We start from the raw sequence: 22,678 nt of genomic DNA, 5'->3' as shown, positions 1-22,678 counted from the left end.
TGCTGGATACTTCAGGGCCTATGGCAACCTGATTTGGCCACTAACTTAAGCTTTGATAATGTGCAAGTCATTGAACTTTGCTGCCCTTGTTTCCTCATCAGTAAAGGAGGAGGTTGGACTAAATAAAATGTAGGATTCCTTTCAGTTATAAAAATTCCATTGTTCTTCTACTTCTGAATTTATGTTTGATTCCTTAACTTGATAAGCGTATCTAGAAGGGCAAGGTATGTATAGTAGTAAGCAGAATTTTAGTAAGCCATAGGAAAGGTATCACCTGAGAACTAAGATATTTCAGAAGGATGAGGCAACCCTTAACCTGTCCTCACCTCTAGGCCCACAACTTCAATTGCGTATAGGAATCTCCACTTAGATGTCTCACTGATGACTCAGTATGTCTTGCCCATGATAAACATATAGCCCCTAAACTCTATCTTCCTTGTGACATAATGCTTTCAGTCAGCACCACCATTCATCTTCTCTTGTCCTCACTTCCTATATCTGAGCAGTCAACAGCCAAGCAATGTTGATTTCATTTCATTCATCTCCTTCTTCTCCTCCTTTTTCTCCTCCTTCTTCTCCTCCTCTTCTTTCTTCTTTCTTTCTTTTTCATTCTTCTTCTTCCTCCTTCTCCTCCTACTCCTTCTTATTCCTCTTCCACTTCCACTACCACTTTTACTATCCTGGTGTAGACAAACCTTCCTTACATATCCTCTAAACCAAGGATTGTGACCTGGGGTCCATGTGGATACATTTTAGTGAGGTCTGTCAACTTAGATGGGGGGGGAAAATTATGTTTATTTTAGCTATTTCTTATTTTGAATTAAAATTGAAGAATCTTTATTAATTAGTTATTACATTTTTATTTTCACCAACTAGGACCAAGATTTTACATTTCCTTCAATTCTGAATGTGGGCAACAAACCACAGTGGTATTAAACATCAACATACTGCCACAGGAGTTCATGACACAATATAATAAGATCTTTCATTCTAGACTATTGTAGTCTCCTAATAAATCTTATCTGTACCCTCCCCATTACAATCCATCCTCTATACTGTTTTCCTTGTGCATAGTCCTGATCATATCACTGCTTAGAAATTTTCAGCGATTCCTTGCTGTTTATTAAGTAAAGTCCAAACGTTTACTTAATATTTGAGAACATCCACAAATTGACACTGTCCTGTCTTTCTAGCCTTAGTCTCATTTTATGCAATTGTATATGCTCTGCATTTTGAAGGAGAGAGTACATCTAGATTGGAAATCAGGAAAGACTTTATGAAGAAAGTCATATTTGAGCTGAGCCTTGATGTATTGGTAGGAACCACTAAGAAACTATGGGTTTGGATGGAATGGCATGTGAAAGATTGTGGGACATTATCGTAGAATCCAAATAATAGGAAATACTATATCAGTTATTTGTTCATTTTTGCTTGCTAGTTGTTCTTATTCCTCTTCTCATGATTGAACATTTTTTAGTTCTTAATGTTTGATCTGCAGTTAATTGGGTGTAAGCAAGAGATAGTGTGAGATGGTAGAAAGGGTAAACTGAAATAGGATTTTCAGGAGATTTATGTTCTTTTCCTGATTGTGTTATTAGCCATGTAATTTTCAAGTTCTTATTCTCATCACCAAGGGAAGGCAATAATGTCTGCATTGCTTAGATTATAGAATTGTTGGTGAGAATCAACTGAGAGTATATTTTCAAATGTAAAGCATAGTAGAAATACCAAATATCACCATTTATTTAATATTATTGTTTAAGAGGCCAAAGATATTAATATTGAGTATTAATATACTTTTGTAGATTTAGGTTCAAGTTACATAACAGTTAATAAATTAATTAAAACCATAAATTTTATTTTTTCAGAAACTGAAGATAGATATTATCAGACAGAAGGACCTGAGTCAGGTGAGATTTTATAAGATACTTTTTTTCTGATTAATGCTAAGAAGAATGTATTTTGTTATGAAAGAAATGATTTAAATGGAATCCATTCTTTCAATGAATTTTTTTCCCTTTAAAATTATTCGATGTTATCTATGACCTTAGGTTAACTTACAGATTACTTAAATGATAATTTTAATGATAATTTTAAAAATGTCACTTCTTAATTTTCAGATTCAAATGAATATAATAAGGATATGGAAGAGATTGTATACGAACAGAAAAATCCAGGTTTGTGATCATCAGGTATATTAAATCATGAAAATGAACTTCCGTTATATGCACACATGCAGTTGGGTTTTCATCCAGACTCATGACTGAAAGATTGGGGAAGGACTTTTTTGGCCTTGGGTACCTGGGGAAGAATCTTTCAACATTATTGGTCAAGAGAATAGATGATATCAAATTCTGCTCCTTTTTTCAGTTGAATAATTTATTGATTTTTTCAGTGTAGTGGAGACTTATTAGAATGGTTAAATATTTGGAAAAGTGCAAAGTATTTTAACTGCTTTTGGGTTACCCTATGTAACATGTGGGAATATATATGTATATGTATGTATGTATATATGTATGTATGTACACACACATTTATATGTAGGCCACTGGGTAAGATGTGAGTTGATCTTTTTAGTTTCATTTTATTGTTGAGACAACATATTCAGTCTGATTTATCTTAATTATTTCCTGTCTAAATGAAAATATTTATTTGCTATATTTGTATGATTTTGGTAGGTTATTATAGGACAATGAAATGACAGAGGGTTAAGTATGATTGTTTTCCACATTATTATTAAGTTCTTAGCTTTATTCCAGATATTTTAAATATGAACACTAAATAATGTATGCAACTTATCTCGAAGATTTAAAAAAAGGTATATTTAACTTTACTTTCTAGATTATCAAGAGGTCATAGAGCCAGGAGACAAAGATACAGCACTGGAGCATAATACAGGTATGATAAAGTACAGAATTTTCTTGGAATCTTGGAAAGGCATCAGAGGTACAATTTTGAAGTGGTCATTTGGGACTCTTGACTTGAAATATGGCACTTAGGTGATTTTTTTAAAAAGCTTCTCAGAGTAGTTTTGAGGGTGCCTTCTTTATGATGACTTGAATTTCCAGTAACACCAAAACTTCATGGTAGTCAGTTTAGAATTTTACCTTAATGAAGAAAAAGCAATAACATCCAATTGCTACTTTGAATTGTAAACTGACTGATTTGAGAGGCTTTGGTATCACCCAATTTTATTAGAAGTTCTTTAGCACTATACCACATTTCTTTAGATTATAATGATTAATGTATATATTTTTATATATGTATATATTTATAAATGTATATATTTGTAATGTATATATTTATATGTAGTATATACAATGTATATATTTATAAATGTGAGTTAAATTTATATCTTACTTGCTTTTAAATTGCTTAATTTTCTAAATACTTATTTTTGGTTTAATTTTTTTTTTATAGAAGATACAATGTACCAAGACTACGATGAACCAGGTTTGAAATTATTGTTTATGTTTTACATAATGTTTACTTTTAGACTGAGATTTTTAAACCTCTGCCAGAAGCTATCAGTGAAAAATGAACTTTTTTTCTGAAAAGTCATATTATTTCAACTTTGTTATGTCCCAACACATTTTTTTGAAATTTTGTTTGGGATTTCACTAAAGAGTCAGTTTACTCCATAAGAAAAATGATAGAACTTTAGAACTTGAAATCGGGGACTTTAAAGATTATTTACTTCAAACACTTTAGCTTCATTATATTGAATGTTATTGATTAACTGCATTTAAAAATACCATCTTTCTCACTTATCACCAAACCTATGTGTAATTTTTAGAACATGAAAGTATAAAAGATGAAATGAAAGAGCAAACAGGGACTCTACCTGCGATTTTCCTGATGATAGGGAACATTTGAGTGAAGAAGTTTAGTACCTTCTGTGCTTAGAGTCACAGAGTTGTCTAGGGCAGAGGTGTCACACCTCTGTTGTGCAGCCCACAACTCTCCCAGCTTGACCTGAACCAGGTTAAAATGTAATTGGGGAATATTTAACAAAATAATCATAGATAACCTTACATTTCAAAACTCGTGCAGTTTACTGGCCCCTATTTCCCCTATTTCAATTGCAGCTTGACATAACTGGTCTAGTGCACTGAGAAATTAAGTAATGTGACAGAAGCAGATTTTGAACCCAGATTTTCCTTGCTTCGAGGCTGACTTTTTATTTACTATTCCATACTGTCAGTAGCCTGTTAAACTTCAAAGTTCTGGACATAAATCTTTTTGTTACTTAATGATTTAGAGGTGAAATATTTCTGGCATCTCTATCGCTCACACCTAACATGGTGCTTTGCCATAGTAGGTACTTAATAAATGTTTGTTGAAAGGAAATTAAATTTATTTTTCCTTATTGTCTTACTATTCATATTGAACAGAGCATAATTTGGAAAATGCTGATCTATTTGGGGAATTGAGTTTTGACTTAATCTGGTACACAGTACTGACTAACACATAAAGTTGTACATTACCATCTCTATGTTCTGATACAGAGAAATAGTGTATGATTTAATTATTCGTAGGTATATACTTTTAATTCTAAAATTGTTTTTGCAGTTATACATAGTAAGTAGTACTTACTTGAGTGTTAGAATTCTGTCAACTTCCCCTATGTGGAATTGGGGGAAACCTGGATATACGAAAAGAAAAAGTGAAGCTCTGAATAATGACCAATATCAAAAGAGCTAAAGATTTTGCTTGGAGTAAGGGAAAGAGCAGATCTGGAGTCAAACCAGCTTTTGAGTCCTGCCTTTGTCTGACCAAGAGTGTAATTAATTTCATTCAACAAGCCAGTCTTTAACTTTTAAGGACCTTAATTCTCAGCATTAAAATGAGGGAGTTGGAAAAATTATTTTTAATGATCCTTCCAGCTCTAAATCTCTGCTTCTAATTATTTCGGCTATTTCAAAAATCAAAGCCATACTCAGAGGACTAAGACACACCACCATTGAGCAAACTCAAAAGAGAAGAACACAAACACTGAGAAAATTCTAAAAGGGGAGTCTAAAAATATTTGGTAGTATAGTTGATTTAAGCATAGATTTTTAAGTTGACCAATTTGGGACACAGTAGTGAGTTTTAAATAATTAGTCCTGTTGCTTTATGATTATTATTCACGTAATTAAATTTATTCACACCCTATTTTGCGACTTTACATTAGACTTATTCTTCAATGGTTTAAGAATTCCATGAATTCTTGCTTGCTGGACCATCGGGGTAAGCAGCTATGATTGATTAAGACTCATTGTTTGAAGATAATATGAATTATGTGGTTCCACCTTGAATTTCTTTTTCCTTTCTGAAGTTCTTTCCTAACCTGGTTTGATCAGAGAATGAGTGATGGACAGTTCCTCTCTTCCTAAGTAATTCTTTTGTATTTTAAAGCTTTCTCGTGTACGTCTATAATATTATAGCATCATAGCATTCAGAACTAGAAGGGAACTTAGAGATCATCTAGTTCTAATTTTTTCTTATAGATGAAGAAACAGTCTTGGAGATTTGAAGTGACTTGCCCAAGATAACAAAAAGCATTTTTGATATATTAATTTCTTAGACATATCTTTCTTGAGATAAATAAGCTTTTTCCTTTTTTAAATATTTTTACTTTCATGAGATTCTCATTTTCTTGATTCATGAAACTCAATAGGTTTATGCTTTAGTATGAAAAAGATTGGAAACCACTGATGTACCTCAGCTTTTCCATAACTATTATCCAAACAGAAGAAAAAGAAACAAGCCAAAAGAAAATCTATCCATATTAAAGGACCAAAAGAGATAATTGTTAATAACCAAAAAAGTCTTGAAACATACTAATTATATCTTTGAATCAATAAAGAAAACTGAGAAGGAGTAGTCACACAGTTAGAAAGACAACACAGTGTTAAGAAAGCCAGGGAAGAAGAAACTGTTCAGAAAGAAGGAGGGTCAGAAGTGTCTAAAGCTACAGAAGTCAAGAAGTATGAGGACTGAGAAGAGATCATTAGATTTAACAGATGAAGATACCAAAGGCATCTTGGAAAAGAGGAGTTTCAATTGAATTGATGGTATCAGAAAACTCATATTCTAAGAGATAATCAGGTTTGAGGTGAGCCAGAGGCATTGAGTATGAGGCAGCTTTTGTTCTAGAATTTTGGCTGTGAAAGAGAAGAGTGACAGAACATACAATGTAGATGCAAGGTAAAGTGAATGTCTTTTAAGGATTGGAGAGTCTTGGATATGCTTAGAGTTAGAAGGAGAAGGAAACCAGTGGTTAGAGATTAAAGACACATTATTAAAATGGCAAATAAGGTGAAGGTGAGTGGGGGTTGGGATTAAAGGTTCTGGAAAAGCTTAGTCTTGTCCAGGAGTGGAGCTTTTTTTCTAGAGGGTAGAACATTAGTGAGAAGAATAAGGGATGGTGTAGGGTAGCTTTGGAAGTAACGAATAGGGGAGAAAAGGGTAAGTCACCATAGAATGCCTCTATTTTTTTTTTTTAGCTGATTTAAGAGACAAAGTCCTCTGCCAAAGGGGAGGTTGGAGGTAGCATTTAGAAGAGAAGGTTGGTGTAGCCATTAGGGGAATGGGATAGAAAATCAGTCATCTAAGAATAAAACCAAATTTGTAGGGATCCCAGATGGTTTAATGCCTTCCTCCTTTAGTAACTCATCCTTAAATGTGGAGGTAATAAATGGCTGCAAATCACCTAGTTTTGATGTTTTATAAACTGTCAGTGGCAGTAAGAAAAAAATGTGATATAAGATAAATGTAAAAGGATGTATCATTCAACTACTTATTTTAGGGTCAAGTTTTTACAAAGGGAGGAAAGTGGGGTCAGTGCAAATGTGATCCCCTGGAAAAGAAGGGAAGGATAAAATGACTGGAAGTTGGTGTGAGAATAAAGTGACCAGGTGACTAAGGGAAAGGGGAAAAGAAAATAATGTGATCCTGAAAAAGAATTTCAATGTTCTGGATCCTGGAGGTGAAAGAGTTATTGTGGATGGTAAGGTCAGGAAGGGTATTGCCATTCTTATGTGCAGATGAGGAGTGCACTGATATATTGTGGTATATTATGATACATAAAAGATTATGGGAGTTGTAGGAAGTAAAAACACCTGGGAAGTCAAGAGTGTTTGAGGACCCATCAATATGTATATTGAAATTTCCAAGGATAAGAGCAGGTATTGGGAGGGAGAAGGAATACTGTGAGATAGATATTGAACTCTTTTTTAAAAGAAGTGTAATGGCCTGAATGTTGGCGGAGACTGTGACAAAGATTTTTAACTAGTGATATAGATGGATTAAGTGATTGGAGCATGTGATCGGGACTACATTGCCTTTCAAGGGGAGCCAAGAGAGCTATGGTAACAGAATCACACATTCTGATACATAAAGGAATCTAGAATCTAGAATCTTAACCATGAAGTACTGTTTGTAAACTGTATAATAGCATAATGAAATGGGAGAGCAGCAGGAAAAATGGAATTTGGGCAAAGGAAGAAGAGGATGAAATAGCAAAGAGAATTAGGCAAGAGAAAGGACTTTTGCTTCTGCGGATAGTGGACTGAGGATAAGATGACAAGGAGGTAGAAGTTTTGCCTACCATAGGATAGGGGAGGAATTAACTGATAGGAAATCCCATATTCTGAGATCGACTGATGAGTTAGCACAAAATCATTGCAGAGGCAAGGCTATCAACTTCTACAACTTGTCACTACACATACTGGGGAGCCAAAGTTATAGATGCCGGGAGCAGAAGCTCTGTCCAGCATTTAGCTCATTAAGTACTTGTGGGTCTTTTGATATAGACTAAATTCACACTTAGTGCCAGCCCTACTGTTTTATGCTGGACCTGAGTCAGGCAAGTCTCCTGATAGTCTAGGTTTGATATTAGAATAAAATGAAGCAGCGTAGTTAACAAAAGTAGATTTATATAACATTAGTAAGGGAAGAGAATATCATGGATCCCCAGAGGAGCTGAAGTGACAATGTATTCTGATACAGAACAACACTTTTGAGATTTTTTTTCAAATTTTAGATTATCCATAAAACCTAGATAAATAACCCTCATCTCTGGTTATCTAATTTCTATTTCACCTTCTGGGTGATGATTGTAATGAAATCCCTCCATAATTAGAAATGATACCAGTTTACTTCATCATTGATTCTTTAAGCTAAAGGGTCCTAATGTCTTTAATCTTTCTTCTGTGTGATTAATTTATCATTAAATTAAGGATGCTTTTGAATTAAAAGTAACAAAATCATAGCATAGGTTTAGAGCTGGAAGAAACTTAAGAGGTTAACAAGTACAACCCTCATGTTTTATAGATTAGGAAATGGGCTTATAAAAAGTTAAGTGCTTTACCAAAGTCACATTTGTCACAAACAGTATTCCTATTTCTCTGATTTATCATCTGCCTGTTGGTCTTATCATTCTCCAGAGTAAGAAAAGCAGCTGTACACAGTTGTTCATTAAGCTGAAATATGTACTATATGAAGTACCACATTATAGTCTACAGTTTTATAATGAAAACTGTAGGGATGATATGTGATTTTTTTTCTCCTTTTTTATAGTCCATGAACCTCCAGAAAATGAGAGAACAGAAGCTGTTTCAGGTAAATTCTTTCTTCCCTGTAGTTAATGTAATGTTTGTAGTTAGTTGTCAGTACAATTTAATTCAGTAAACATTTATTAAGCACCATGTGTCAGGACTGTGCCAAGTGCTGACAATACAATTAATAAAAGCAAGCTAGTCCCTGCCCTGAAGGAGTTTACAGTCTAATGCGGGAGACAAGTATAAAAGCAGCCAGGAAGTGGAAGGAAGGCAGGGGGGAGGTAGCAGGATGCCATGGGCCATCTTGTATGATGTAGTTGTAACCATGCTGATCAGCAGATGCAAAGTAGAATGAGCTGAGATTCCAGTTTTTGCCCTTTTAGAGGAAGGCTTTGGAAGGAGCCCTCAGATCCCTGGGGAGAGAAGAGTAGGGAAAGTGGTATGAGTCAGGGTGTGATATAGCAGCCTGATGGTGAGTTTTGAAGTGCATCTTGTGTGGAGATGAAACCAGGCAGGGTAGGAGGGTGTGGTCTGAAATAACTTTCAGTTCTAAGAACAGTTGGGGTACGGAGTCAATTTTGAAACACATAGTTCTTGAACTATTAAGAAATTGTATTTATGTTTCTGTCTGAATATTTATACTTAAATGTTTTTAAAAATATAGTCTTTGTGATATTAGGGATCACATCTTTTGCCTCTGTTAATTCACTTAGACTTATTCCTTATGCCCAGTATCTTCATCATCATCTGTCTAGGTCTAGGTCTCATGTTATTTTCTCATTTCAATTCAACTCAGCAAACAGTTATTAAATTGCTGCTATTTTAAGACACTATGGTCAGCACTTGAAGTGCAAAAGCAACAGCTCCTTCTTTTAAGGAGCCTCGGTGGATGTAAGAGGTTCACAGGTGAGTGTATAGATTGATAGTGAAGAGGATAAGAAAAAAATCATGCTGTTCCAGGAATATCTGAAGAGTGAGAGGACATTAATAGCTATAGAAATCAGAAAAGGTTTCAAACAGACAATAACTAGAGTTCCCTCTTGAAAGGTGAATCCCCTCACGCCAAAAGTAACTTCTCAGAAAGGTCTTGACAAGGCAGATCATTGAGTCAAAACAAAGAAATTGAAAATTGGGGCAAATATAAAGTCATATTTGGCTATGTAACATTAGCTTACCAAGTACAGCATGAGAGAGGCATGGTAAATAGCAGTAGTTCTGAAATACTGAGGATTTTAGTGGACAGCAATCTCAGCATGAGTTAGCAGTGGGATGCAACAGCCAAAAAAAAAAAATATAATTCAGTCTTTGGCTGCCTTAAGAGAAGTGTAGCTTACAGTGTGCGAGAGTTTTTTCTGGTAGACTTGGAACTTCATTGCAATTCAAGGACTTAAATAAAATTCCCAATGATCTTCTAAGGCAAAATTTGTTAAATAATTTCTCCCACTCATTTTAATTTTTCAACACAGCATGACTATAGTGAAAATGTATTTAATAGGAATGTATGTGTAGAACCTATACAAAATTGTATGCCTTCTCGGGGAGGGAGGGGGGATTTAGGGGGAAGGAGGGGGAAATAATCTAAGTTATATGGTAGTTATTGTAGAACACTGAAAATAAATAAAATTAATTAAAAAAAGAGAGAATTTTTTATTCTAGTAATAAGGCTTCTAGGAATAAGGAGGTGATAGTGCCTGTACTTGGCCCTTGTTAGACCTCCTCTGGAATATTGGGTACCATGGTTTAAGAATATTGACAAACTAGTGTACAGAGGAGGACAATGCATATGCTGAAGGGCCTTGAGTTCATACTATGTGGACATCAATTGAAGAATGAGGTCATGTTTAGACTGGAAATAATAGCTGCTTATAAGTATTTGAAAGGTTGTTGCATGGAGAAGGGATGAGATTTGTTTTCTTTGGCCCCAGAGGGTAGAGCCCAGAGCAATGAGTAGATAAATTTAGGTTGAATGGATGATATAGTAACCATTACAGGTGTTGGATTCCCTCTCATTAAAGGTCTTTAAGCAGAGGCTTGATAGCCTTTGTTGGATGTGTTATAGTGGGAACTCTTTTCATGTTTGGATTGGACTAGATATTGCTAAGATCTCTTACACCTCTCAAATTCTGTGATTCTGTACTAAGTGCTTAGTTTATAGAGTTCTTTCTTCACAAGAATTCTGTGAGAGGGGTGTTTTTATCTCTATTTTTAATAGATGTTTTTATCTCTATTTTTAATAGATGTTTTTAAATGATTAATTATGATATTTATTATATAATATATTATATATACTATGTTATTATAATTTATAAATAGATAATTTTTAATAGCTGTAAGAAGCAGAGACTTGAAGCAGTTCATTGACTTAGTCATATAGTACTAAATGGTAGAGCCAGAATTCTAGTTCTGGTGTCCTGATGCTAACTTCTTTGTACCATACCATACAGCTTTGCATCTAAAGAAGAGGGAAGTGGAAATAAATATTCACAGGCACCTCAGAAGATTGATTTCTACTGTTGGACAATTTTCATAACCCAAAACAAAATGGGAACACCTCCTACTATATACTATTGCATAGCTGTCCCACTGATTTTCATTGCTTCAGTGGTCACAAGGCTTTTGTAGACATAACAAAAATGATGGCAATTTTTTTTTTACTCCTGGGTTATACTAGCTTAAGAAACAGGTTTTTGCCCTCCCTATAGACATTTATATGTTTTCTTATAAAATGTTTAGAAGGGCAAAAGAAAGATTAATGAAAGCATTAGATATCGGTACATAGACTGTAAATGGAATTTCATAGATGAGAGCATTTTAAGAGGCTTCTCTAACTCTTCAGGAGCTCAATTAATAAATATTTATATGTGTATATATATATATTTTTATTTTTAGACATTGCTGTAGAAGATTTAAACATGGGTTTAGAGGGTAAGTTTTTTCTTTACATAATGAAAATTAAGTCCTAATGATTCAGTTCTTAATGTGTTCAAAACGGAGGCCTAATATTTGATAAGTAAAAACAAATGTTATTAAAGCATTTTATAAAGTATATAATATAAAGCAAAAAATAATAATAATGCTCAAAGAGAAACAAAACTGTACACACACACACACACACACACACACAGAGGAAGATAAAGAGTCAAAGAACCATATATGTAATGGAAACTGACCAGTGAATAGAATACCAATTATTAATATTTAAGTCAGATGTCATATTTACATCCAAAGAATGCTGTTAGAATAAACTGTTTGATTTTCATAGTAATTTGGAATAAGAATTCAATTTAACATTTTGAGAAGTAATTTTGTAAAGAAAATCATCAGATCAGTATTAGCCACTTGATTGATTTGTCAGTGTATCCTCAATTCAGTTCTGAATTTTGAAGCAGTCTCTGTAAAAATAGAATAAATTGTTATGGGCATATATGTTCTAGAATATATCCATGAGTACCATTTTTCAAAAGTAAAAATGCAATAGTACATTTCTGGTCTTTTTAAAAAAAATATTAAAGTTAACTGGAAAGCTTTTTTTAGTTATGGTCATTGTTATTTTAAAAATAATTGTAATTAATATTAAGAGTAACTATATATTGTTGGCATGTTTCATTTATTCTAAATGTAATATCATGAGTTATTCTCACATTACAAATGGGAAACCAGTTGATGGAATAAATAACCATTCAAAGTATAATTAATGACAAACAGAATTTGAGTTAAATCAAATTTATGACTTGGACCCTGTTGGTTTTTTCATTAGATGGAAGATTTGCAGTTAGTGAAGTAGAGTTGAAATTTACCACCTGTTTAGTGCAGAGCATTATAATACTGAGAAATCAAAAATGTTCCAACATTTAATGGTCAGTAATTTATTTTCTTAAAACTACCAAAAACATTTTCTGATAACTATGGTTTAATTTTTTTAAGTCACTTTTATAATATGTGGTGTTAAGTCAAATTTGTCATATGTAAATTAAGCATGTGTAATTAATGATTTTTTTTTTACTTTAGAAGGAAATATGTCCCCTGTAGAAGAGCAGCATGAAAGACCATCAGGTATGACAAGTCATTATTATAAAATTTTCTTTTTGTTTATATTAAAAATGTCTCATCTTTAGAAATCTGTTTAGGAGAAAGGAAACTAAAAATCATCCTTGTAAACTGTTTATGAAAAATAGGAGTTCTTACAGTGCCCTAGCTTTAACAGAACAAAAAAACAAACATTTTTCTATCAACTAAGCGGAAGTTGCAGAAATTTTTCTCTGTAATTTACTAATTCAAACATATCCTATTAGTCTAGTTTAAGTAAGAGTCATAGGACAATGCTCAGGTACTTTAGTCATCAAAATTATTGGGGTAGGATATTTATTCTTTGTGATCTCTCCAAATCGCAAAATATTAGATATTAGATGATGTCAGAGCTGACTCCATACAATATTGTTGAAGTGAAGTTTATCTTAGGCTTTGTTGGTCTTTAGTTCTGTGATTAAAGATTTTTGTGGAAATCTATACCAAGTTTTCTTCCTTTTTCTCTTTCATCTTTTGTATTAAAACCATTTTATTGTCCTTATTTCTCTGTTTACATCCTTATTTTTTTTGTAAAAAAATAAGTGGGTCTAGAAAAATGACAGTATTTCTTTTGCTTTATGAAGGAAGAAAAGAAACCACATCCTTTTTTTTTTAAATTGTGTAGACCCTGCCTTACACGTTACCTGCCTTTTATGTAAGTGGCACTTTATTGTTTGGATAAATGAAGTGTAGTGCTTTAAGTTTCTATTCAAAATTTTTGATACGATTTCCACCGTACTTGCAAGTTGACATTGGAGTATGACACTCTCTGTCCTTACCTAATATTAGGAAAAGAATTTTTTTATTTATTTAGGAATTGTTATCAATAGCTTTTCTCTACATTTTTCTTATTTTCTTTCACAAAATGTGTTTTGGTTTTCTTTCGTGTCACATGTATTGCTTTAGTGATTATTCCTTTCACTGTCTCTGATTTCATATCCTTTTTAACAAAGAAGATTGAATTTGTGCTAGAATTTTTATTTAAGTCTAGAAATCTTCAGTGAAAAGTCACACTTTAAAAATTAATTGATAGTTTTTTATATCATAATCATTTCCAAATATACCACTTTCAGTTTGAAAAGGAAAACTAAAATTCAGAAAATCTATTATATCTGATAGTTACATTATCATTTAATGTGATTTTAGAGAATTAGTACTGTAGTCCTTATCCATGCCTTATTTTTGAAGCTCTGAAAATAAGATACACCAAAATCTGGTAGCTAAGAAAAAAAGCAAACATACGATCATCATTATTTATAAGTCATTATATTTTTTATAGTACATTACAATCAATATTTCGATTGTTAACTTCATGTAGAACATGAATTACGTTTGCCATTCTTGAAACTTGGTCAGACAGTAAAGTGAAGACCTAGTCACTGAAATGCAGGGAGTGGTGCCAGAACTGGGCTTGAGGAAAGTAGGGATTCCTGAAGATGGAGTTGAAGAGGCCTGGAGTCAAGAGATGGAATGTCTTAGAACATAGAACAGTTGGTCTAGACCTTAGAGCATTTGAAAAGGAATGGTATCAAAGGCTGGAAAGGTGGGTCAGAGCCAGGTTGCGAAGGAGACCAAAGAGAAGAATTTGTTTTTTATTCTAGAAGCAATAGGGGCCACGCGATCTTATTCATCAGGGAAGCGATACGGTTAGACCTTTGTTTTAAGAGTATCACTTTGACTTTGTGCAAAAGGCAGTTTGGAGGGGGAGGAGATAGGAGACAGGGAAACGAATTTAGTCTGTTACAGGATTGGGGGGGTGGAAAGGTGGGTGAGGGCCTGACCTCCTAGGCTCTTAATCAGGTGAATGGGGAAAAGGAGACAGATGTGAGAGATGTTTCAGAGAGATGGTTTCTAAGTTTTGTGCATGGGCTGTCTTTTCTTCTCTGATGTGGCTGTAAGTTTACCTCAGTCATTCAGTTAAGAGAATTTATTGTTAAAAAGTAAGGGAAAATGGATAGGAGAGACTATATGTTGTATATACTTTTATATGTAATGATTTTCGTCTTTATGGGAAAGAATTATGTCATTCTTTATATTTGTATCCCTAGGACCTAGCACAGTTCCCTAGCATATATTAGCATATGCATTAGGAACTAATAACTACTTGTTGATCGATTGATTAATTGATTTGTTGATTGATTTTCCTTTGAAGAACAAATGCCATCTGAAGCCACCCTTTGATCTCTGCACCCTGCCCAGGATGTAACAACCCCTTCCTTCCTGCCGCAGCAATGCTTTCGTGATTCTGTGGTTTACTTTTTATGTGATATTATAGTTAATACTTTAATTTTGAATATCATCGTTACATGTTTCCATCTTTCCCTGCCACCTCTCCATTTCCCTGACTCAAACTAGTTACATGGATCATTCCCAGTGCCTAGGGCAGGGGTGGGAAGGCCACATATGGCCTTGTAGGTCCTCAAGTGTGGCCTTTTGAGTGAGGTCAAGTTTTAGAGAACAAACACTTGTCAGAGGATTTGTTCTGTGAAGTTTAGATTCAGTCAGAGGGCCCCCGCTGAAGGATGTAAAAGGCCATATGTTGAGGCCTCAGATTCCTCACCCCTGGCCTGGGACAGTGTTCTGCAAATACGTATTTATACACACACACACACACACACACACACACACACACACACACACACTTATTTATTTTTAGTTTTCAGCATTCACTTCTGTAAGTTTTCAATTTTTCCCCTTTCTTTCCCCAAGATGGCTTGCATTCTGATGTAGGTTCTACACATACATTCCTATTAAACACATTTTCACATTAGTCATGTTGCATAGAAGAATTGGAACAAATGAGACAAACCATGAGAAAAAAAAACAAAAGAAAATAGTCTGCGTCAATCTGCATTCAGACTAAATAGTTCTTTCTCTGGATATGGATGGCATTTTCCATCACAAGTCCTTTGGAATTGTTTTAGGTTCTTGCATTGCTGAGAAGGGCTAAGTCTATCAAAGTTAGTCATCACACACTGTGGTTGTTACCATGTACAGGGTTCTTCTGGTTCTGCTCCCCTCACTCAACATCAGTTCGTACAAGTTTTTCCAGGCTTTTCTGAAATCTGCCCGTTTGTCATTTCTTATAGCACAATAGTATTCCATTACGTTCATATACCACAGTGTGTTCAGCCATTCCCCAGTTGAAGGGCATCCCCTCAGTTTCCAGTTCTTGGCCACCACAAAAAGATCTGCTATAAATATTTTTAATTACATGTGGGTCCTTTTCCCATTTTTATGATCTCTTTGGGATACAGCCCTAGAAGTGATATTGCTGGGTCAAAGGGCATGCACATTTTTATAGCCCTTTGGACATGGAACTAATTTTTTATTGAAGAAATTAAATGAATGACATTTAAAAGGCTAGTCCCTTTTCTGCATTTTAACAATTACTTCACTTATCTTGTTTATAATAACTAAAAATAGGCTGTCCCAAATAAAATTCTGTTGCTTGTCTGTTGAACACCTTTTGAACAAGGGAAAATAACAAAACAAAACTAGTTTTGTCTCAGTAGCTTTCATAGCATCTTGGCCTGATGAGTTGAGATAATCTCACTCAGATATAATAGAAAATATTTAGATTTATAATCATCGTTACCTAAAGATTCTCCTTTGCTCATTTTCCATAGAGTCCTTGGATGCTTTTCTTAGTTATCACTTTTTATTTAATTTACAATAATATGTGAAATTTTCTTATGTGAAAAAGGAAGTTATCAGTAGGTTCATGCAGACTGAAGAATTTAAATTAAAAAAATTTTTAATTTGAGGTTCTTTCCAATGATCACTTTTATTGTTGTAGTTCAGTCACTTCATTAGTGTTTAACTCTTCGTGACCCCACTTGAGGTTTTCTTGGCAAAGATGTTCCTTTTCCAACTCATCCTACACATGGGAAAACTGAGGCAAAAGGTTAAGTGACTTGCCCACAGTCACATAGCTAGTAAGTCTCTAAGGCCAAATTTGAGCTCAGGAAGATGAGTCTCCCTGACTCCAGGCCTGGTACTCTATCTACTCTGCTGCCTCCCTGCCCTAATCATCCCTTTTACATAAAAAGCCCTCTGAAAACTCATATGGCAAAGGAATTCGGCATGTGGAACTCTGAGCAGCTTTTGCCTATAGGTAGCACTGAGAATAACCATTTATATGGTGTTTTAGGGTTTGTAAAGCTCTTTCCTCACAAATGCATTGTGAGTGAGTTGGTTATAGGTGAATGTCTTAGGGTGTATTTCATTTCTGAGTTTCCCCTCATTCTTTCGAGTTATGTTGTCCTTATCCTTCAGTTAATACCTCCTACATTATAGTCTATTATTGCCCAGTAATTGCCTATTGAATTGAATGGATACTAGTGTGAGTGTAAATGGAGTTACATCTTTTCCATTGAAATATATTGGTTAATGATATAATTGAAATCTGCTTTATTGTTCATCTTAACCAACGCTGATTTTCTGTAACCTTTCTCCAAAGCATCCATCTTTATTTTTTGATGCGAGATGCCCTTGCTGTATATCATACCTCCTGGCCAATAGCTAAATGACCTGTTAGGTTTCCTTCAGCACTGTTTTGTACCTTTAACATCTCACTAAGTTCACTTATTATTATTCAATATAGGGTAAAGTTTAATAATTATCAATAATAGGAGTTACCGTTTGGAAAAGTTTTTAGTGATACGTGATTACTAAGACTTGCTAAGGGTCCTCAGCGAAGTAAAGTATATGAAGTATCTTTTTGCTATTCCAGTACTCTTTTTCCTGTATTCTTTTCTTTTGCTGTCCCCAGTGCCTTTGAGCCCAGACTACTTTTTACCCCTTTTGTGAAGTTTACTCTACCTAGAGCTGGTTACCCTTCAGTTTTCTTTCCCCAGATTGTTATCTCATATCATTAGACTATGAACTCCTCAAGGTCTTTTGCATTTCTCAGTGTTTAGTATAGTGCCTGGTACACAATAGGAACTTAATAAATGCTTATTGACTGACTGATCCTCCACAAAGTTCCAGTCTGATATCTCATTGTGACATGAATATGGTTTTGGGTTTCAGGGGGCTAAGCCTGTGGAGCCCAGGCTCTTGGAGTTCGTACCAGGCTTTGAATACAGTGCTGGCCAAAAACTCTCCGATCTCCTAGTACCAGCCAGGTAGATGCACAGACTCAAGATTAGTGATGCATTATTCAACCAGGACAATCTATGAAACAAACAAAGCAACAAACAAAATAGTTCTCAGTCCTTCTGCTTCAGCTATATTGGTAATAGTGAGAGAAGGTGCTAACATTGTATAGTTTTAGACTGTTTTTAATCATAATTTTATCTGTGGAAACTGTAAATCTTAGTTCTTAGTTCAGGATCCAATTAAGTGAACTAGAAGGATGGAATCATATAAATTTTAGCATTCTCAATATAAATGAAACCATTCTTAACTATAGAAAATGAAAGGAAGCTGCAACCAAATGGAATGGTAACTCACAGGTTTTCTTTAGAGAGACAAAGGAGTGGAGTCAGATGTGTTGTGCATCTAAAACTAAGCAGCATTGTTTCATGACACATCTGGTCATTTCATATTGCAGTGTTCATGATAAGTATTGGGAGGCCAGGCTATTACGAAAATAATTGTAGTTTATGTGCCACACCTGTTGCAGAGGGTCATGAGATGGAGACATTCCACAAAACTTCTTTAGCCCTTCCACATTACCTAGTCACTTCAGTACAGAAGTGAGCATAGGTAAAAATAATGAAAATATAAAAATGGGAAAAGGTCCCACATGTACAAAGATATTTATAGCAGCTCTCTTTGTGGTGGCCCAGAACTGGAAATTGATGGGATGTCCATCAATTGGGGAATGGCTGAACAACTTGAGGTATATGAGTGTAATGGAATACTATTGTGCTATAAGAAATAATGAACAGGAAGACTTCAAAGAGACCTGAAAGGACCTATATGAACTGATGCTGAGTGAAAGGAGCAGAACCAGGAGAACATTATACACATTAACATTCACAGTGTTTGAGGACTGTTTCTGGTAGACCTAGCCCTTTACAGCAAAGCAAGGACCTAAAACATTCCCAAAGAACTCTTGAGGCAAAATGCCATCCATATCCAGAGAAAGAACTATGGAATCAGAGCACAGAATGAAGCAGACTGTTTTCTCTTTTGTTATGTTTTGTTTTAGTTTTTCTCATGGTTTCTTCCATTCATTTTAATTATTCTATGCAACATGACTAATATGAAAATGTGAGAAAAAACAAGCAAAAAAAGATATAGACTTTAAGTATTGAGATTTATATTTTAGCTTTTTGCAGTCTGTGGATTGATAAGCAGGCAACAACTTTTTATGTTTTTTAAATTAAAAAAAAAGAATTTAGAAATGCAAGAATCCAAAGATTTCTTTAGATTACACGGAAGTATCATACCTGTATGTTATGAATATTTTCTTCAACAGTTGAATGAGAACATTCAGGATGTGAGAAGCAACATCACAAAAAATTAGGTGATTATTTTTGACAGGAAGTATAATTGTTGATGGTGGGAGGCATTCTTGAAACTGCCTTTTGTTTGTAGTCAGGCTGTTGATTTCTTAGGGCAAAAATCAAAATATACAGCTAGCAGAAACAATAAAAATTAGAGAAAAGCATGCATTAAAACACTTCCATCCTAACTACTTACACAGATTGTTGATATTGAAATATAGGAAATGAATGGACAAAAATACAAACAGGCACACATTATAGCAGTTTCATATAGATGTTTAAGCAATCCAAATCAGTTGCCCTAATGAGACCAGAAGAGCTTAAAAAAGTGTTTGTAAACATTTATTTGCCAAACTGAAAGATATAACCAAGGACACCAACTGGTTTAGTACATAAGCTCATTTGTAAATCATAGGAATAAGGATGCTGAAAAATTATGAGCATTATTACCTCAAAAGATAGTGACCAACCTGGAGTATGTTTATATGGAGTGCAGGTGTAATAGTTCATAGAAATCTTGGGAAAAGCTCCAATTAAGTAAAGTCATTCCAAGAGTGTTTAATTATCAAACTGGAATGACAATAAGTAAATGAAAGATATATTTCCCAACATTTTTTCTTCCATCAAAGACAGAGTCTACTACAAACCTAGATGTGATCATAGGGGGAGTGGAAATGATGCTTAAGAGTGCAATAATGAGAAGAACCACTGGAGTGAACACAGATATTTATAGAGTAAATTTGTGCTAGAATTAACCCAGGTTTGAGGAAATTGAATTAAGTTGTCAAGGTATCTGGAGGGGAACCTACCAGAGGCACAGAAAGCAATCTCAGAATATCTTATCATTACTCCAAGACATTTGATTGCAAAAACCCTGAAAACTACTAACCAATATACCTACCTTCCAGTAACCTATACATACCAGGGCTGTATTGATGACAGAATTAAAAGGGAGCCAATGGATTTTCATTAGCAGTATTCCATAGAAGAATATATCATTATCATCACACAGTTGATTGAAAAATGCACAGAATATCAGATGCCAGTGTACTTCATGCTTATTTTTAAAAAAGTTGATATGGTCTCTTTTAAGGTTGCCTCCAAAAATGTCTCTCATGTATATGCCATCAAAGAATCAAAAACTTGTGTGAAATCTATAACTGCAAAGGGAAGGAACCTCATTAAAAGAGACTCTGCTCAGTAATATCACACGAAGCATAACAAAGGAATACTTGTACTCACCAATGTTGCCCCTATCATTGAGAAAGTCTAAGTTGAACATGCGTTCTCTCCAGGCACTGAGATGCTCAGGATATTTGTTTGTGGATGATATTGTGCAGGTACCATTATTCCTCAGAACATCTCGAAATCTACTGAACAGTATCCAAAATCACTCAGAAGAATCCGACCACCTGTCCACACTGGAGAAGCCAAGTGAATAATGAATGTATTCTATGTATTCTATGCTATTATATGTACCTTAGAGTTAGTTCATCAGTATATGTGGGCAGGCAGTGCATTGAACAGAAGGATGAGGAGAATACAAGCTGGATTGGTTGTGGAAATTGTAAAGGTGTTTTAATGATCCCAAATGCCTCCCACGTATTTAATCCCAGAATTCCTCTGGTGATAGTATGTAGCTGTGAGTCACAGAACATAACATCATCCAAACAGTTAAAGTTAAAAGTCACCCAGAGGTGATGCAGAGGTGTGCTGTGGACTTAAGTAAGCTCTACCATCTTACTAATAAGGAATTACTCCAAGGCAGGTATTTTTTAGACATAGAGAAGTGTATAACTATGAATTAATTTGGAAGAACAAATATCTGACATCTCATGGGAGATATTGGGAAAAAGTATGAATTAATAATGCTACCAGGTCTCCAACTATGTCATAAATAATCATATTCATATAATCCTATCATACTCAAGCTTCTGTGATACTAGTTTAAAAAAGTTCATCAGTAGAACAGACTTTATTTTGCAACAAACCAAAGTAAATAGTCAAAAACAGTCCTGTGTTTGATAAACCCAAGTAGACATATTATTGAAGGAAAACTCCCCTTTTGACACGAACTGAGAAAAATGCAAAGCAGGTTGATAGAAATAAGGGATAGACTAACATCTTGTATCATGTAGCACAAGAAGCTCAACATGGATGACTTCAATATAAAACATATCATTAAAAAGATGAGAATAAGATTAGGTGCCTTTTACAACAGTAACTAGAGAAACTGTTTTTAAGAAAACATAGAAGAAATAATAAGGGATAAAATAGACAATTGGGATTACTCCATGGTGAAATAGTGAAAATACTCATCAGTTTGGTCAGTCATGCAATCTCAGCATCCTTCTATGTATTCAGCAAAAGTAGGACACTCAGCATGCTTAGAAGCCTTTTCCTTAAATTTACAAAGATACTAATGAACTACTTGGACTGTTCTCTCCCCTTCTCCCTCCCATCCTCACATCCCAAAGGACATTTCTCTGTTGATATCTTTTATTCTTGTTTTCCTTTGAACAACATGAGTTGTATATTGCTGCCTCGGCACAACTCTCCTTTGTGTAATAATTCATTTTGTTCATAGAAAAGTAGCAAAACTCTTTGCATGGATAACAGAAATGAAGCAGAGTGAGAGAAACACTTGGGTGGGACAATTCATGCATCATATAGCACTGATAAGTCATGCCCACAATATGTGAAATTCACCTAAGTTCTAACACAAAGAGCTCTTCTTCAGTAGGTAAGACATTAAAGGATGTGACCAGTTTTCAAAAGATGAATTGCAAGGTGTAAGTGACCATTTGAAAATATGTTCCAGATCATCAGTAGTGACATAAAATAAATTCGAAGACCTCTAAGGTTTTTCAGTGTCTCATACAAATTGACAAAGATGAAAAAGTAAAGGATGGCTCAGTATTGGAGAGACCGTGGCACAAAGACAGTTTAGTGAATTTATCAAGTAGTCCAAGTAGTCTACATTTCCAAATAAAGAACTAGATACAAAGTGGGTTTCTGTTGAAACATTATAGCATAGCAATGAAATGAAATATTATCATCTCATTGGAAATCTCATAAGAATTCAGAGAACTGTGGCAAGATTTATGTGAATTGATGCAAAATCAGTAGAATAATATATGCACATTGATTATAGCTTTGTAAATGAAAGCATCATTAAAAGCATCAAATTCTACATAATTCAATATCCAGTGATAGCACCTAAAAACAGATAATGAAATAATGAAACATTTCTCCTCCTTATATCTGATAGTTACTGGGGGATAAGAAAAGTAGAATATTGTATATATTGTAAGATGCATGAACGTCTCTAACCTTATTCTAAAGGGTCGACATGGACTGATGAAAAGTCCACACATAACCAGACTTTATTCTTTAACTTTAGCTAACAGAATCTCATATGTTTTCTTAAAGAACTGTGACCTTTGCTTTTACTTAACCAGACTAAAATTAAAAATACATTTTAAGATAATAGAATTAGAGCTGGAAGGAGACTTTAAAGATGAACTAGTCCAACTCCTTCATTTTAGGGATTTGGAAAGAGGCCTAGAGATGTTCTCTTTCTGTGGGGATTGTTGTTGAGTCATTTCA

General features: G+C 34.4%; 1 protein-coding gene across 10 annotated transcripts in view; it reads left to right on the top strand.

Moving 5' to 3' along the window:
* ASPH (aspartate beta-hydroxylase) overlaps positions 1-22,678 on the top strand; it is a 276,582-nt gene that overhangs the window by 106,965 nt on the left and 146,939 nt on the right. For all 10 annotated transcript variants that reach the window (XM_072604669.1, XM_072604662.1, XM_072604667.1 and 7 more), the window contains 7 exons: positions 1,869-1,910; positions 2,121-2,177; positions 2,842-2,898; positions 3,421-3,453; positions 8,566-8,607; positions 11,436-11,471; positions 12,555-12,599. In XM_072604669.1, coding sequence (XP_072460770.1) covers positions 1,869-1,910; positions 2,121-2,177; positions 2,842-2,898; positions 3,421-3,453; positions 8,566-8,607; positions 11,436-11,471; positions 12,555-12,599 — 312 coding nt within the window. The remainder of the gene's footprint in view (positions 1-1,868; positions 1,911-2,120; positions 2,178-2,841; positions 2,899-3,420; positions 3,454-8,565; positions 8,608-11,435; positions 11,472-12,554; positions 12,600-22,678) is intronic.

Source organism: Notamacropus eugenii, chromosome 4 (assembly GCF_028372415.1).
Source record: "Notamacropus eugenii isolate mMacEug1 chromosome 4, mMacEug1.pri_v2, whole genome shotgun sequence".
Classification (NCBI taxonomy): domain Eukaryota; kingdom Metazoa; phylum Chordata; class Mammalia; order Diprotodontia; family Macropodidae; genus Notamacropus; species Notamacropus eugenii.
The sequence above is the reverse complement of the archived record's forward strand: the minus strand, read 5'-3'. Positions and strand labels throughout refer to the sequence as shown.